General features: G+C 43.2%; 1 protein-coding gene across 1 annotated transcript in view; it reads left to right on the top strand.

The window, feature by feature from the left end:
• Window positions 1-1,754: 1,754 nt before the first annotated feature.
• ipo9 (importin 9) overlaps window positions 1,755-18,707 on the top strand; it is a 178,701-nt gene continuing 161,748 nt past the window's right edge. The window contains exons 1-5 of the mRNA XM_063065668.1: window positions 1,755-2,028; window positions 3,935-3,996; window positions 9,342-9,428; window positions 12,170-12,371; window positions 13,489-13,577. Coding sequence (XP_062921738.1) covers window positions 1,824-2,028; window positions 3,935-3,996; window positions 9,342-9,428; window positions 12,170-12,371; window positions 13,489-13,577 — 645 coding nt within the window. The 5' untranslated portion in view covers window positions 1,755-1,823. The remainder of the gene's footprint in view (window positions 2,029-3,934; window positions 3,997-9,341; window positions 9,429-12,169; window positions 12,372-13,488; window positions 13,578-18,707) is intronic.

The raw sequence follows: 18,707 nt of genomic DNA, 5'->3' as shown, positions 1-18,707 counted from the left end.
TTGTGCATTGAGGTAGAACAAGGTAAAACAATAACAATGCAGAAAAAGTGCAACAATGACAGACAAGTGCAATGTAGGTAATCAATAAGGTGCATGCTGAACCTGGTGGTATGTGTGCCCAATCAAATCGGAAAGAATGTTTGGGGTGGGTGAGGTATTTGATTTTGGCTGCTTTACAGAGGCAGTGTGAAATGCAGACAGAGCCATGATGTGCTGAGCTGCGTCCAAAACCCTTTACAGTTCCTTGCAGTCATGTGCAGCACAATTGCCATCCCAGGCTATTACCTTATTGGTATACAATGCTTTTTATGGTGTGTCAATAGAAGCTGGTAATTGTTGATGGGGACTTGCTAAATTGCTTCAGCATCCTGAGAAAGCTGAGGCATCGGTAAGTTTTCTTGGCTGTGGTGTGTACGTGGTTGTACCAGGACAGGCTTTTGATGTTCACACCCAAGAACTTGAATCTCTAACCTTCTGACCAGCACCACTGATATAAATATGTCACTGCCCCCTCCAGTACCAACATTCCTGAAGACAATGACCAGCTCTTGTTTTGCTGACACTAAGGAAAGGTGGTTGTTGTGTGAAAGGTGTTGAGATGAGAGGGCTCTTTATCTCATCCCTGTACTCCCAACTCTTTTTTTTATTTTGAGCAACACACAAAATGCTGGAGAGGAATAGAGTTGACTTTTTGGGCCGAGACTCTTCCTTTCCAGCCCTGATGAAGGAGACAGAAGCCAGAATAAGATGGGGGATGGGGAAGGAGTATAAGTTGGCAGGGGAGAGATGATGCTAGGTGGAATGAAGTGAGAAGCTGGAAAGTGATGGGAGGAAGAGGTAAAAGGCCGAAGGAATCTGATAGGGACAGTGGACCATGGAAAAAGGGACAGGAGGGAAACTGTATGGAGGTGATATACACTGAGGAGAAGGATATAGGAGGGAGATTGAAAATCTGAATTGTGCCACAGCAACCTCTCACAAGTGCTGATTGACTACAGGAGGAGGAAACCAGATGTCCATGAGCCATTGCTCATTAGATCGTAGGTGGAGAGGATCAGTAACTTTACATACCTTGGCGTTATCAGAGGATTTGTCCGAGGACCAGCGCACAAGGGCCATCATAAAGAACACTTTCTCTTAGAAGTTTGCACAGATTTGGCATGCCATATAAAACTTAGCCAAACTTCTACAGATGCACGGGCGAGAATATCCTGACTGGTTGCATCACAGTCAGGTACCAGAATCCTTCATCAAGGATGCTCACCATTCAGGGCATCTTGTTGCTATTGCCGTCAGAATGGAGAAACAGGAGCCTCGGGATCCGCCCCACCAGGTTAAAAAAGTCAGGATCAACCATCAGGATCCTGAAACTGCTTGGATAACTTCACTTATTAATCGTGAACTGATTCCACAACATACGGACTCAGTTTCACAACTCTGCAACTCGTATTCCAGTATTTGCAGTCTCTTGTACACATTCGTTGTTTGTATTTTTAAATGATTCTGTTTCTTTATATTTAATGTGAATATCTATAATAAAATGAATCTCAGGGTTGTATATAGTGACATAATTGTACTTGCATAATAAATTTATTCCCTGGTTTCTTGCCCTCGACTCAATTGCATCCTCCCTTCGTTTACTTTCTCTCTCTCTGCCCCGTCACTCTGCTCCCATCACCGCCCTCTTCCTTGTTCCGCTACCCTTCCGGCCAGCGGAGACAAAGCGCATGCGCACTCATGTCAGCATCGGTCTTCCGGCGCATGCGCATGCTCTACTTCCGGTGCATTTGGCGCCCAGGTCGGCCGAGCTGAGAGCGGGGAAGATGGCGGCAGCGAGAGCCGGTCAGCCGAGTACCGGCGTCCCTCTCAACCCCGCCACCACATCCGTCCCTGTCCCGTCCCCCGGCGGGCCGGTGCAGCAGGGCCTGAAGGAGGCGCTCTTCGAGGCCCTGGGCGCTATACTCTCGCCTGTGCAGGAGGTGCGGGCCGCAGGCGAAGAGCAGATCAAAGTTCTGGAGGTGACGGAGGGTGAGTGTCACTGAGGGAGTAGGAGAGAGGGAACTGTGGAGGTACATGGGTCTGGTCTAGAGGAGGAGTAGATGGAAAGAACTAGAGGGGTGGGGGAGGTGAGAGTGGGGCCTAGAGGACGTATTTGGGGTGGGGAGGGAAGGGAAGAGGGAGCTGGAGGAGTTGAGGGAATGGAGAAAAGGGAGAGGGTTTGGAGTTGTTTGGGGAGGGGAGTGTGGTTGTTGAAGGAGGATAGGAGGGGACACGGGGTGGGTGGGGTAGTAGATGGAGGGTGTTGGTGGGGATGTAGGTGGAGAGGAAGGTAGCTGGACTGAGAGGGAAGATGGTATTCTGGTGAGCAAGGATGGGGGAGCCTGGGGAGGGGATTAGGGGAGGAGAGGTAGAGAGCTAGAGGAGTTGTTGGTGGGGAGGTGCTAGTAGGTTGGGGAGGGTCCTAGGAAGGGGGAGAGAGGGTGTTGGAGGAGATATGGATGGAGAGGTAGGTAGCTGGAGTGGGATGGAAGGAAGTGTTTTGATGAGTGGGGAAAATTGGAGTAAGGAGACGAGAGAGGCCTGTGGGGTTGGGGTAGGGAAAACGCAAGGAGAGGAGCAGCAGATGAATTTGTTGGAGGTGACGTAAACGTGGAGTGGAGGGAGATGAGGCAAGGGATAGTTGTTGGTCAAAAGATGAAAACTTTATTGCAGAGGAAGCAGCAGGGGAGAGAGTGGAATTGAGGGGTACAGCGATCCTGTACCTAATAACATAGCCGCTGAATGTATGTCAGTGGTTTAGATAATGGAAATTTGCTGATGATACATGATAGGTGGTGTTGAGAAAGCAGGAAATTTGCAGAAGGACTTGAACTGATTATGAGAATGGGTAAAGAAATGGCAGATAGCATAGTGTTGGGAAGTGTTAATTTTGTTAGAAAGAATAAAGGTGTAGGCTATTTTCAGTCTGACGAAGGGTCTCGGCCTGAAACGTCGACTGCAACTCTTCCTACAGATGCTGCCTGGCCTGCTGCGTTCACCAGCAATTTTGATGTATGTTGCTTGAATTTCCAGCATCTGCAGAATTCCTGTTGTAGGCTATTTTCTAAATGGGCAGAAAATTCAGAAATGAAAGTTGCAAAGGGATATGGGTGTCCTTGTGCAGGAGGCATATTTAAAGTGGAGGTTGATAAGTTGTTGATTATTTGGGGTGTCAAGTGTTAAGGGGCGAAGGAGTGAGAATGGGGTTGAGAGGGCCATGATGGAATGGCATAGCAGGCCTGATGGGCTGAATGGCCTAATTCTGCTCTTGTGTCTTATTCCTGTGGGTGGAGGGGAAATGGGGGAGAAAAGCTGGGCATTACGGTGTATGGGGTAGTGAATGGGAGAGGGGATGATTGAGGTGAGGTGGAGCTGAAATTTGGGAAGGAGCGTGTCTTGGGTCAGGGAGGGAGAGGGAACTGGGGGTGGGGAGGAGAAGCAGGAGAGGTTTGGCTTGATACAGAGTGAACAGGTAACTAGGAGGATGGGGCAAAGATATCTTTCTGCTCCCACCATTGTTTGTCCTTTCTTGGTCAACCTGTGGTGTCCTTTTGCCACCTTAGAAGCCTGGCGTCACTTTATGGACATACAGTCAATCTATGTATAGAAGCTATCTTGTGTAATTACATTTATTGTGTTCTTTATGTTATTGTGTCTGTTTTCATGCTGCATCGGATCCGGAGAAACTCTGATTTTGTTCTCCTTTACACTTATGTATTGGAAACAGCATTAAACCATCTTGACTCTTTCTGAACTACTGCCCTGTTTCCTATTGTGCGTTGAATATAAAGTCTTATCTGTTCTTGTGCGTTGAATATAAAGTCTTATCTGTTCTTGTGTGTTGAATATAAAGTCTTATCTGTTCTTGTTAATGGGTGGTGGTGTTCTGTTTCAGAGTTTGGCGTTCACCTGGCTGAGCTAACAGTTGATCCCCAGGGAGCACTGGCGATCCGGCAGGTACATGCAAGATGTTTATACAGTGTAATGAAACAAGGGAACCTGAAAACAGTGGATTCTGTTAATACAGACACATAGGGTACAGTTCATTTTGCCCCAATTAGCCAAAGTTTCGTGGAAACCGTTAAAAAGGTTTTTTGAAAAAAAGTCCGTTTAACTGAGTAACAGATTATGCATTCAAATGATATATCTAACACGCAATTGTAGATGTCAGCACTTCAGCCAACGATAAGTGCAGTTAGGCAGATGAATTTTAATTTGGTCCACAAGGAAAATTTATTCGGCTAGTGTCAGATCTTTTCGTGGAGCCCTGGCAAGGGACTGAAATAGTTTTAAGGTCAAAATAAAAAAAAGATCAAAAATCACTGATTTTGAATCTCCGTCCGACAGCCCAAATGGATAACATAACACAAGTGCATGTGACTGAAGCTAGTTATAAACTTATCCTGTGCCAGTTAAGCTGCAGAACATCACAAATAAGTGAAGGGAATCCTGGTTATTTTTTCAATTAGCTTTTGTTCTTTGAAAGTTGTCCCAAATAAGCAGCTTCCCCGATTAATCGATGACCCATTTAACCGGAATCCACTGTACTTCAGTTCCCTGATGTTACATAGCGAGATAGAAGTAGCACTTTCTTTCCACTTGGTGCTACCTGGAAGCATTGTGGCTGCATCGACAACATCCAAGTTCATGTTTATAGTAATTTCAAACTGTTATAGGCCAATAGGGAAAAAAACACTTTTCGCCCTGAGCAGTACATATAACTCCCACAGACAATGCATAAAGTAATATTACCAGATATATATTAACATATAATCCAGAAGGTTGGTATTTAGCATAAAGTGCATTTATGACAGTTTAAAAATTAAACAGTATAATGCTACTGACGCTTCACATATGGTAAGAGCTGGGTGACAGCTCTTCTCTTGAAGCTATGTTACAGATGGATGGGGAAAGATCCTCGATGGTGCTAAGGGCCCTGTGCTCTTGATGAATATCTTGGATGGGTTGAAGAGAGATCCTTTCTATCACAACCTAGCTACCTCCTTCATTCTGAGAAATTGCATCCAATTCTGCAAGAGCAAACACCAATCCCTAGCTAGATCCCTTGGCCCAAGTCAAACTGTTCACACACTATTGTATTCTGAAGTTTTTAATCCAAGGTTCTTTTAGAAGTCAGGAAACAGGAAGAATACTAGTTGCTTCATGATCGTTTCATTAAGTGCTTGTAGAACAAAGGGAATTGGAAATAGACAGTAATGGAAGGAGAAGTTAATAGCTGAAGAGAGAGAGAAGCAAAAGATGGTGGTGCTGCATGGTCAGGTCTTTTTATACCCTGCAGTAAAGCAACTTTCCATTCAAATATGCAGATAAGAGTTAACTAATCAGATATCTTTTATTCAAGTAATGCAATATTAAAAGAAACTTCCGGGGCTTTCTGAATGATACAAAGAACTGTAATCACTAGGGTACACACTGAGCAACTGCATATACATCCTGTGGCTAGTACTAAACAGTTTCACAGATATAAGTCGTTATATAAAATACTAGCAGGCAATAATTGTTAAACTGCAAAGATAATGACAGCTGAACAGTCTAATACAATGTACTCCTAATGTCTATTTGAACCAAGGTGAGCTTCTCAATGTGTACCTGAATTGTTGCAAAGACCACTTTTCTCACTTTAGTTTGAGTGCCCAGTGAATCATTCTTCCAACTTTTTTGCTGCGGTGAAGGCGGTTTATTGTTATTTGATCATTTGTTTATCTACACAGTGCGCACATTATTAGGTTCCCCTATACCCCTGCTCGTTAATGTAACTATCTAATCAGCCAGTTATATTGCAGCAACGCAATGCATAAAAACTACAAGTAGACATGGACATTGTTCGGACCAAACTTCAGAATGGGGAAAGAAATGTGATCGAAATGACTAATGAATGATTGTTAGTGCCAGATGGGTGGTTTGAATATCTCTAAAACTGCTAATCTAGAATTTTCATGTATAACAGTCTATAGGTGTTTTTCAGAGAATGGTGCAAAAAAAAAATCCAGCGTGCGGCAGTTCTGTGGGCAAGAGGCCTTGTTAATGAGAGAGGTCAGAGGAGAATGGCCAGACTGGTTCAAGCTGACAGGAAGGCGACAGTAACTCAAATAACCACGTGCTACAACAGCGATATGCAGAAAAGCATCTCTGAACGTACAACGCATCGAGTCTTGACGTGAATGGGCTCTAGCAGCAGAATATTATACCCAGTTCTGCACTTGTACCTAATAAAGTGGCCACTGAGTCCATGTAAACGATTTGGTAACAATTGATGGCTTGTGGCCGTGATTACAGATAATACAAAGATGGGTGGAGGGGCTTGTAGTGCTGAAGAAGCAGGGAGATCGCAGATGGACTTTAATTAGGAGAATGGGCAACATGCAGCTGGAATATAGTGTAGGAAAGTCATAATATAGTGTAGGTCATGCACTTTGGTCGAAGGAATAAAGGTGTAGACTACAGTGAAAAAAAAATTTGGAAATCTGAGTCCTTGTGCAAGATTCTTTGTTAACTAGCAGGTTGAGTTGGTGGTAAGGAAGACAAATGTAGTGTTAGCATTCATTTCACGAGGACTAGAATGTAAAAGCAAAGATAAAGCTGAGGCTTTATAAGAGTTTGGTCAGACTGCACTAGGAGTGTGGCCTCATTATGACAATAGAGGAGGCCATGGACCGACAGTGGAGTCGGAATAGGAAGTGGAGTTAAAATGGGTGGCCACTGGGAAATTCTGCTTTTTCTGGTGGATACAGTAGACAATAGATTACAGCACAGGTGCTCGGTAATGCAGCCCTTAGCATTGTCAGTGACCCCTTCCATCCATCCCACAATCTCTTTGAACCCCAACCATCAGACAGGAGGTACTGTAGCATTCAGACAAGAAATGTTAGGATGAGAATCGGCGGCTTCTCCCAGGCTATGAAACTGTTGAAGTCCTTGCCACCAACCAGGTCTCATCACATATGAAGTGCTGGTAGCGTTATACTGTTTACGTTTAACTTGAATCATATATGCACCATTTGTGGTAATGGTACATAGTTATGTTTGTGTTACAGTGGCATGAGAAAGTTTGGCACTCGGTCAAAATTTCTGTTACTGTGAATAGCTAAGCGAGTAAAAGATGAACTGATTTCCAAAAGGCATAAAGTTAAAGATGACACATTTCTTTAATATTTTAAGCAAGATTGCTTTTTTATTTCCATCTTTTACTGTTTCTACATAACAAAAAAGGAAAAGGGCCTGAAGCAAAAGTTTGGGCACCCTGCATGGTCAGTACTTAGTAACATGCCCTTTGGCGAGTATCACAGCTTGCAAATGCTTTCTGTAGCCAGCTAAGAGTCTTTCAATTCTGGTTTGGGGGATTTTCGCCCATTCTTCCTTGCAAAAGGTTTCTAGCTATAACCATATAACAATTACAGCACGGAAACAGGCCATCTCGGCCCTTCTAGTCCGTGCCGAACTCTTACTCTCACCTAGTCCCATCGACCTGCACTCAGCCCATAACCCTCCATTCCTTTCCTGTCCATATATCTATCCAACTTAACTTTAAACGACAACATCGAACCTGCCTCAACCACTTCTGCTGGAAGCTCGTTCCACACAGCTACCACTCTCTGAGTAAAAAAAGTTCCCCCTCATGTTACCCCTAACTTTTGCCCTTTAACTCTCAACTCATGTCCTCTTGTTCGAATTTCGCCCGCTCTCAATGGAAAAAGCCTATCCACGTCAACTCTATCAACCCCCCTCATAATTTTAAACACCTCTATCAAGTCCCCCCTCAACCTTCTAAGCTCCAAAGAATAAGGACCTAATCTGTTCAGCCTTTCTTTGTAACTTATGAGATGAAACCCAGGCAATATTTTAGTAAACCTCCTCTGTACTCTCTCAATTTTATTGACATCTTTCCTATAATTCGCTGACCAGAACTATAGACAATACTCCAAATTTTTTCATCTTCAGGTTTTTTACAGACTGTGTGATGTTTGCTTCCAGAATTTGGTGGTATTTAATTGAATTCATTCTTCCCTCTACCAGTGGAATGTTCCCCGTGTCACTGGCTGCAACACAAGCCCAAAGCATGATTGATCCACCCCCGTGTTTAACAATTGAAGGGGTGTTCTTTTCATGAAATTCTGCACCCTTTTTTCTCCAAACATGCTCATTATGGCCAAAAAGTTCTATTTTAACTTCATCAGTCCTCAGGACTTGTTTCCAAAATGCATCAGGCTTGTTTAGATGTTCCTTTGCAAACTTCTGATGCTGAATTTTGTGGTGAGGACGCAGGAAAGGTTTTCTTCTGATGACTGTTCCATGAAGGTCATATTTGTGCAGGTGTCGCTGCATAGTAGAACAGTGCATCACCACTCCAGAGTCTGCTAAATCTTCCTGAAAGTCTTTTGCAGTCAAATGGGGGTTTTGATTTGCCTTTCTAGCAATCCTACGAGCAGTTCTCTCGGAAAGTTTTCTTGGTTTTCCAGACCTCAACTTGACCTCCACTGTTCCTGTTAACTGCCATTTCTTAATTACATTACGAACTGAGGAAACTGCTACCTGAAAACACTTTGCTATCTTCTTATAGCCTTCTCCTGCTTTGTGAGCATCTTTTATTTTGATTTTCAGGATGCTAGGCAGCTGCTTAGAGGAGCCCATGGCTGCTGATTGTTGGGACAAGGTTTGAGGAGTCAGGGTATTTGCAAAGCTTTGAAATTTGCATCACCTGGCCTTTCCTAGCAATGACTGTGAACAAGCCATAGCCCTAACAAGCTAATTAAGGTCTGAGACCTTGGTAAAAGTTATCTGAGAGCTCAAATCTCTTGGTGTGCCCAAACTTTTGCATGGTGCTCCTTTCCTTTTTTTCACTCTAAAATAGTACGAAACAAAAATAATACACTGATCTTGCTTAAAATGTTGAAAAGAATGTTTCATCTTTAACTTTATGACTTTTGGAGATCAGTTCATCTTCTACTCACTTAACTATTCACAGTGACAGACATTATGACCATGGGTGCCCAAACTTTTGTATGCCACTGTATATGTACCATGTTATGTACCTTGTCTGAAGGAACATGTCTCATTTGTACAACTGAATGACAATAAACTTGAACTTGTTCATTTTTGTGGCCTTGAATCTTGCTGTGTTGTGCTCCTCAACTTTGGTTTGTGAAGGTAATTCATCATTCGGCTCCGAATATCCAGGAATGCTGATTCTAAGAGTAAATCTAGCACAGATGAGACAACATCAGGTATATGTTTCTCAAGGAATGTTAATAATCAAAAATGTTTAACTTGACCCTTGTCCACAGCTGGCATCTGTAATTCTGAAACAGTATGTGGAGAATCACTGGTGCAATCAGTCAGTAAAGTTCCACCCACCTGAGACTACTGAGAGGGTAAGAGAACATTTAAGATCATTATAAACTGCTATTCGATGTGTTCCTTTGCAGGGTGAGGGAATCAGGAATCAAGGTTAGAGTGATTAAAGAAAAGCATCTATTTTGAATTGTTGGGTTCTGGTGTTTTTAATCCAAGGTTCCTTCAGAAGTCAGGCAAGAGACATAGAGCTTATTGCTTCATAATTGTTTTATTAATGGAACTAAGAGATATGGAAATGAATGGCGATAGAGGCCTACTAAGTGAAGGGATAGATGAAAGAAAGAAGGCACTGCCTTGCAGTGCAACTGTTTTATAGTGATAGATAAGGAAATTTCTATTCAAATTTATAGATAAGAGTCAGCTACTGAGGTAACAATCATTGAAATAATGTAGTACAATGAAGCTTTCAGAACTTACAGAAATTGTACATTGTATAAACTTTGTATTAACTTTGCATAGGCAGTTAACTTGTATACAAGCAAATACATAAAATATAAGCAGATAATTTTTAAACTGCAAAGAAAATTACAGTCGGATCCAACATTGGATAGATATGTTTGAAAATATTTCAGGTTCAGATATTATCCAGATTTAATTATTTATCACGTTGATAAGATTGTAAGAAAGCATATAGTGTATTGGTCTTCCATTAGTTGGGGGAATTGAGTTCAAGAGCTGCGAGTTAACTTTGCAGCTGCATAAAACCTTGGTTAGTCCACATTTGGAGAATTGTGTTAAATTCTGGTCATCTCATTAAAGGAAGAATGTGGAGGCTTGAAGATATTTACCAGGATGATAGCTGAATTAGAGAGCACGTCTACTGAGGAAAGGTGGAGTGAGCTTGGGCTTTTAGATCGTAGGAGGATGAGAGGTGACTTAATAGAGTTGTGCAAGATGAGAAAGGGCATAGATCAAGTGAATAGTCAGAGGCCTTTTCCTAGGATAGAAATGGTTAATACAAGGGGTGATCATACAAAAATATAGCGGGGGGGGTGTCAGAGGTAAGTTTTTTTAAAAATAAAAAACTGTAAAAATTGCTGTAAAAAAACCAGGAGTTTTAGAGACGTTTTAAGAGTCTCTTATGTGTGCAAACATGAATAATCGAAAAATAGAGGGCTATTTGGGATGGAAGATTTTGATTGATCTTAGAGAAGGTTGAAAGGTTGGCACAACATTGTGTACTATGCTAAGGTCCTGAAACTCGCTACTTACAAAGGTGAAAGAAACAGAAGTGACAAAATGCTTGAGGAGTCGGAAAGCAAGTGGATAGGAACCTGGGGAAAATAAACACGGGGCAAAATGATATCATTGAGGAATAGACTTGGTGTCATTGTTGTGTCAGTGGCTGCAGGGACTCCATCAGTTCATTGATAACGACCCACTCAGTAACTGAACACACTGGTGGCACGGTAGCATAGCAGTTAATGCAATCGCTTCATAGCTCCAGCGACCACTGATCAGAGTTCAATTCCCATTGCTATCTGTAAGGGTTGGTTCTTCCTGTGACTGTTTGGGTGCTCAGGCTTCCTCCCACAGTCCAAAGTTGTGTGGGTTAGGGTTAGTGAGTTGTGGGCATGCTGTCCCCTGTAGGCTGCTCTCAGTGCCATCCTTGAACTGTGTTGAGTCATTGGGCCATGATAGTATGGCATTTTGTGGAACACTATTGCCGCATGAGGTGTCAGGGTTCAATCCCGGCGTCCTGAGTCTCTGTGGAAAGCACAAATTTTCTCTGGGTCATTGGTCCTGCGATCCCAGTCCAAAGACGTTAAGGGTTAGGTTAGTTGGCTATTGTGAATTGTCCTGTGATTAGGTTAAGGTTATGTCGGGGTTGTTGGGGATTGCTGGGTGGTGTGGCTTGAAGGGCCAGAAGGGCTTACTCTGCACTGTGACTCTAAATAAATAAATATGTAGTCCCCTATTAAGCCTCAGGATCGCTCAGCTCGCTTTCGCCTAGGGGGAGCAGCCTTCGGTCCCGCCAAACTGGGTAATCAAGTTTGTGTAGATGCTGTGTGATGTACCCCACCACGCCAAATAACAGACAATACACCATATGCGATTAAATGATTACACTTTATAACTCTTGCTTTGACTTACTTTGATAGTAAAGGAACAAAATAAGAACTGTTTAACAAAAAGAAAAAGTCGCCATTATTATTAACCAGTTTGTGCACACATCGTTGGAGCTCTTACAGAACCAGGTCCCCCTTCCTCCAGTCAATGTCCTCCGAACTCTGCCGACCCTCGAATGGGACCACCCTTGGTGGTCAAGCAAACGCTCCACACGTGTCTGTCCTCGTCTCCTTTCCTCGCCGAAGACCCTGGGCCTCGGACTCCCGCTCGGGGTCTGTTCCGTCGCCCAGTTTACGGTATTGCATCTCCTCCCTCTCCCCATCGCGCTTTCTCCCCAAAGCCCGCGAAAACAATAGCTTACAGACACACGTGAAAGAATAACATCTATCCCAATTGGTTAGCAAATGGATACGATTCTCGTTATCAGTAATTATAACCCAAACAAGCTGCTACTGTTAACTCAGCAGTTAACATTACAGAGAAGCCATTTTATTGTAACATAACAAAGAAGCCATTTTATTAGCCTTAGCAGTAACATAAAGGAAGAAACCCCTTACAGATAAATAAAGTGATGCAGAGCAATGCATTTCACTATGTTGTGATGTACAAGGGCAAATAAAGCTCATCTTTTTAAAAACAATGACTTCTCGGGTTTGGTCATTTGGTCATGTTTTAACTTCTGTTGCAGGCTAAGGTGGCCATCAGAGAGCTTTTACCGAGTGGCCTGCAAGAGTCGATCAGTAAAGTGCGGTCCAGTGTAGCCTATGCTATATCTGCGATAGCCCACTGGGACTGGCCCGAGGCCTGGCCTGAGCTCTTCAGAGTGTTGATGGACATGTTGATCAGCGGTGACGTGAATGCTGTGCACGGGGCCATGCGGGTTCTCACAGGTACAAAGAACGTGTGGCCTCACCACGACAGCACACAGTTCACGTTTAGTTCAAGCATACACGTGTATACATCATCCTTATGTGCCATGTCTCATGACCATGATTGTTAGCACATTTTTCTACAGAAATGGTTTGTCATTGCGATCTTCTGGGCAGTGTCTTAACAAGATGGGTGACCCAGACATTATCTCTTCAGAGATTGTTGGGGGTGGGGGCGGGGTGCTAAGCAGGTACTACACCTTGCCCAGAGGTGGTCTGCAGGCTAAAGGAGGGAAAACGTGCCTTACACACACTTTGGTAGAGATATCTGTCCACTGTGTCACCCAAAATATGTATATAGCTAAACAAAACAACGTTCCTCTGGGCCAAGGTACAAAACAGAGTATGTACACTCACACAGTGCATGAAGTTACAATACACATACAATCACAAAAGATGATATTAGCACAAGTCTGAGTGGTATGGCCTGAAGATTGATGGTGCATGGGATATTGTCCTGCAGTCATGTTTCTGCAAGAACAAGTATGCAGCAGTTCATCATCTCGCACTGGGCTAGCTGTAGGTTTATTGATTGATTGAGATAGAGCTCTGAATATGCCCTTCAGGCCTTTCAAGCCGCACCACCCAGCAACCCCGAGTTAACTCTAGCCTAATCACAGGACAGTTTACGATGACCTACTAGCCTGTACAACTTCGGACTGTGGGAGGAAACCAGAGCATCTGGAGAAAATCCACATATTCCACAAGGAAATCATATAGACTCCTTTCAGATGACGTCAGAATCGATCTCTGAACTTTGACATACTAGGCTATAATAGCATTATGAGGGCAAAGCAGCTTGTCTTCCTGGGGGAAAACACTGGAGCGCAGTACTGGTGAGACAGCCAGCCCTCAAACCAACAGATATTCCGGTATGTCTGGTGCGCCCCTCTTCTCTCCCACACTACCTCCTTTGCTGGGTAGCTGTAACATGAGGACCTAGTATGCACGACAATGAAGGCCACTCAGCTACTCCCACCGTTGGTTTCACCAAAGATTCAATGATGAGTAATGCTCTTTTGTTATATCGGCTGCCGCAATATTCAGTTCTTGATTTGTTTCTGGCTTTCCTCTGCAGAGTTTGCTCGCGAGGTTACGGATACCCAGATGCCCCTGGTAGCACCTGTAATTTTGCCAGAAATGTACAAGATATTTACAATGGCTGAGGTAAGTTACTTTAATCGGCGTTCATTCTTTTGAACTGCTGGTACACCAAATCCTTCGGACTAAAGTTTTCTCTATGTGGGAGGTATTTCTCGACAGTGTTTGCAAAAACGTCAGTGGCAGTTTGAAGTATAGCAGATAAAGTGCTTACAGGCACCAACTTTTGGACAATCCAAAACACAAGAGATTCTGCTTACTGACATAAGCCCCATCACCCTACTGGGACATAGGCAGCCAACAGCCCGTCACCACTGTCCTGTGTCCTGGCCCAGTCTTTCACATCTCTAGGTGTAACCCACCTCCTTGGTGTATCCTCAGGGTTTCTGTAGCATTTAGATTCATAGGTGGGGTTGCCAGCCCTGTGCCTAACCCTTGCTCCTCAGTTTGCAGCCAGTTTTGGCACCGTCCATGGCGCAGTTAAGAGATTCTGCAGATACTGGAAACCCTGAGCAATGTATAAAAAATGCTGGAGGAATTCAGCAAGTCAGGCAGGGGAGTTGAATAAACAGTTGATGTTTCAGTCCCAGACCCTTCATCAGTACTGGAAAGGAAGAGGGCAGTACCTAGAATAAGGTGTGGGGGGCAAGGAGCATAAGCTGGCAGCTGATAAGTGAGACCAGATGAGAACATAAGAACAAATGAAATTGGAGCTGGAGTAGGCCACCTGGTCTGTCGAGCCTGCTGTCATTCAGTGAGGGGGAAGGTCGGTGGGAGTAGGGGTGGGATAATGTGAGAAGCTGGAAGTGATAGGCAGAAGAGGTATAGGGCTGAGAAAGGAGGAATCTGACAACAGAGGAGAATGAACTCTAGAAGAAAGGGAAGGAGGAGGGGAACTAGAGGGGGACAATGGACAAGTGAGAAGAGAAGGGGTGAGAAGGTAACCAGAAAAGGCAATGGAAAAACGAGGAGGAGGAGCAATTGGGAAATTACTGGAAGTTAGAGATTTCAGTGTTCACGGCGTCAGGTTCAAGGCTACCCAGTCATGGAGTGTTGCTACTCCAAACTGAGAGTGGCCTCATTGTCGTCTCATTGATAAGCTGAATTGTAATAGGCAGCCTCTGGGAGATCGCAAGTTTTGCGGCAGTCGGAGTGCATGTGTTCAACAAAGTGGTTTCCCAATCTGTATAGGGTCTTGCAGGGAATGCTGGATATAATAGGTGACCCTGGCAAGCCTCCAACCTGATGGCACAAACTTTTGCACAATACTTGTACTCAGAACATGGATTAGGAGGTGGATGTAAGGTGGAGGTTCAAGATTTAAAATTATTTAATGTATTTTCCTGTACACAAGCATAAGGAGAAGAAAATAATTGTACTCCGGATCTATTGCAGCACAAAAGATAAAGAAAACAATAATAATGAAAAAAGCACAATAAATATAAATTCATACGACATAGGAGCTGAATTAGGACCTTTGGCCCATCGAGGCTGTTCCACTATTTTATCAAGGCTGATCCATTTTCCCTCTTAGTCTCAACCTCCTGCCTTCCCCCCAGTATCCCTTCATACCCTGACTATTTAAGAATCTATCAACCTCTGCCTTAAATATACCCAATAACTTGACCTCCACAGCTGCCCAAGGCACCAAATTCCACAGATTCACCACTATGGCAAAATAAATTCCTCCCCACCTCCATTTTAAAAGGGTGTGCCTCTATTCTGAAGTTGTGTCCTCTGGTCTTAGACTCTCCCACCACAAGAAACATCCCTGCCACATCAAGACCTTTTAACATTTGACAGCTTTGAAAGTGGCTTATATATATTGAATGTATGTTCATAAAGTGACAGTAGGCTATACGTAAGGTGACTGATGGGAAATAATAAAGTAGTGGTGGAACTGGGTGAAAGTGTTGATCAGTATTGCTGTTTGGGGAAAGTAAGTGTTTTTGAATCTGGTGGTCTTGGTGTGGATGCTATGTAGCCTCCTCCCTGATGGGAGTGGGACAAACACCCTTTAGCAGGGTGGGTAGGATCTTTTATGATGTTAATGGCCCATTACTGGCACCTTTCTAGATGGTGTGTTGGCTGGTGCCAGTGATGCTTTGTGCAGTTTTGACTACCCTTTGTAAAGCCTTCCTGTCCACTGTACCATGCAGTTATGCAGCTTGTTAGGAGGCTGTCTTCAGCCTCCTCAGAAAGTAGAGGTGTTGGTGAGGTCTCTTGACTGTGTAGAGTGTTTTCTTGGACCATGAGCAAACGTGTGTGATGAACACTCCCAGGAATTTGAAACTGCCTGGAGGATTTGATAAGGCGGAAACGTTAGGGTCTCTTAAAAGACTCCTGGATGGATCTTAGAAAAATAGAGGGCTACGGGTAAGCCTAGATAGTTCTAAGGTAAGGGACGTATGGCACAGCTTTGTGGGCCGAAGGGCCTGTATTGTGCTGTAGGTTTTCGATGTTTCTAATTCAAGAGGATCTCCTCTGCTGTTGTAGGGAATGTGCAGAGAATCTCACGGACAGGTGATTGATTCATTTGTCAAGCTGGTGAAGGACATGGCTAACAAACAGAGTGGATTCTGGTTAATTTGATCATCCGTTAATCGGGGCAGTGTTTAAACAACAGAACTAATTGAGAAAATAGTCGGGATTTCCTTCATTGATTTGGGACGCTCAGGTTTAATTGGGCAGGAAACTTGTCAGATGTGTGCACTTGCATGGCCGTTAAACACTATACTGTTCTTTGCGCAAACAATTTTTTAGTAACGTCAGTTGAGTGTGTTTGTCGTCAAAAAGCAGCTATTTTTGTCACTGATAGTTGGTGAGAAATAAGCAGTAAGACAATTCAGAACTGTTTTCCTCACAGCAGTTTGAAACATTCAAGTTTGGAAATGCCAGAAACAGCTGGGAGTAAAAATGAAATTATTTCACTACTTCATTCAAGAAGTTAGCAACTATGATGAATTTGAAGGTATTGACGATGATCCTGAATATTCCAATTAAATTGAAGATTGGAGGATGCATTCATCAATAGCATTGTATGAAGGCGTCCATTACCTGCACTGATTTTGTGAACATCATCATCATCAGGTGCCCAGTTTCAGCTTTGACTGCCATGACCCACACATTCTTGTGTCAGGTCAAGTGGATTAATTCATTGGTATTCATTTCCAATGCTCTGGCTGCTGTCTCCATCATCATTTGTCTTTGTCTTCCTCTTTCTTCCCTTCAATCTTTCCTATAATTACTGTGCATTCTAACTCCTCTTTCCTAATCACATATCCAGTGAAGTTACGTTGCCTTTTCATGATCTCATACATTATTTCTCTTTTTGTGTTTGCTCTGTTCATGACATCCTCATTAGATATTCGTTTTACATAGAAACATAGAAAATAGGTGCAGGAGTAGGCCATTCAGCCCTTCGAGCCTGCACCGCCATTTATTATGATCATGGCTGATCATCCAACTCAGAACCCCGCCCCAGCCTTCCCTCCATACCCCTTGACCCCCGTAGCCACAAGGGCCATATCTAACTCCCTCTTAAATATAGCTAATGAACTGGCCTCAACTGTTTCCTGTGGCAGAGAATTCCACAGATTCACCACTCTCTGTGTGAAGAAGTTTTTTCTAATCTTGGTCCTAAAAGGCTTCCCCTCTATCCTCAAACTGTGACCCCTCGTTCTGGACTTCCCCAACATCGGGAACAACCTTCCTGCATCTAGCCTGTCCAATCCCTTTAGGATCTTATACGTTTCAATCAGATCCCCCCTCAATCTTCTAAATTCCAACGAGTACAAGCCCAGTTCATCCAGTCTTTCTTCATATGAAAGTCCTGCCATCCCAGGAATCAATCTGGTGAACCTTCATTGTACTCCCTCTATGGCAAGGATGTCTTTCCTCAGATTAGGGGACCAGAACTGCACACAATACTCCAGGTGTGGTCTCACCAAGGCCTTGTACAACTGCAGTAGTACCTCCCTGCTCCTATACTCGAATCCTCTCACTATAAATACCAGCATACCATTCGCCTTTTTCACCGCCTGCTGTACCTGCATGCCCACTTTCAATGACTGGTGTATAATGACACCCAGGTCTCGTTGCACCTCCCCTTTTCCTAATCGGCCACCATTCAGATAATAATCTGTTTTCCTATTTTTGCCACCAAAGTGGATAACTTCATGTTTATCCACATTGAATTGCATCTGCCATGAATTTGCCCACTCACCCAACCTATCCAAGTCACCCTGCATCCTCTTAGCATCCTCCTCACAGATATTCTTTGCATTCTCCTCAAAACCACATTTCTGCTGCTACAATTCGTTTCCTCATGTTACTAGATATTGCCAACATTCTGAGCCATATAACATGACTGGATAAACATAACATTTCAGTACTCTGAGGTGGGTTGTCATGCCTAGTTTAGTATTGGTCAGTATACTCTTCATTCTCGTAAAGGTGTCTTTTGCCATCTCTATTCTTCTTTTGATGTCCAAGTCGCACCAGCTTCCTAAGTAGCAAAAGTTCTTTACTTGTTTTATGTCTTCCCCATTTATTCTCAGCCTGTAGATAGGATTCTCCTTCTTTTTGGATATCACCATCGTTATTACTCTTATATTAATCCAATATGTGACAGATGTCATTCCGAGATAGCTTCTTTAACCCACATGTTTTGGTCATGTCCCTTGTTGGAGAAATATTGGAAAGATATTTTTGATATTATTTCAACGGTCCTAAATATAGACTTACAGCCTCATCCAATTACTGCTATCTTTGGACTACCAATGATAGACTTACATAATTTAACCTCTTCATCACGAAGGATGATTGCATTTCTTACTTTAATAGCTAGAAGGTCCATTTTGTTGAATTGGAAAGAGATTAACCCTCCTACTGTATTTCATTGGTTTTCACAAACTATGGTGTGTTTGAATTTGGAGAAAATTAGAAGTGCAGTTTATGACCCTTCTATTAAGTTTGAAAAAACTTGGAGGGCATTCATTCAGCATTTTCATTTGATGTAATTTGATCATTTCCAAACTTGTTTTATCTCTCTGTACTGTTGTTGGAGGGGAATGGAGTCGTCGACACTAAAGTTTTCTTTTCCATTTTTAAGTTGTTAGTTTTGCCCAAGTCTTTTAGTTTAGTTGATTAATTTTGTTTTTCTTTGGGAATGGGGTTTGCTTTTTTTTGTTTTGT

The sequence above is a fragment of the Mobula hypostoma genome, chromosome 13, assembly GCF_963921235.1.
Source record: "Mobula hypostoma chromosome 13, sMobHyp1.1, whole genome shotgun sequence".
Classification (NCBI taxonomy): Eukaryota; Metazoa; Chordata; class Chondrichthyes; order Myliobatiformes; family Myliobatidae; genus Mobula; species Mobula hypostoma.
Note: the sequence above shows the minus strand (reverse complement) of the source record. Positions and strands in the feature narration are given on the sequence as shown.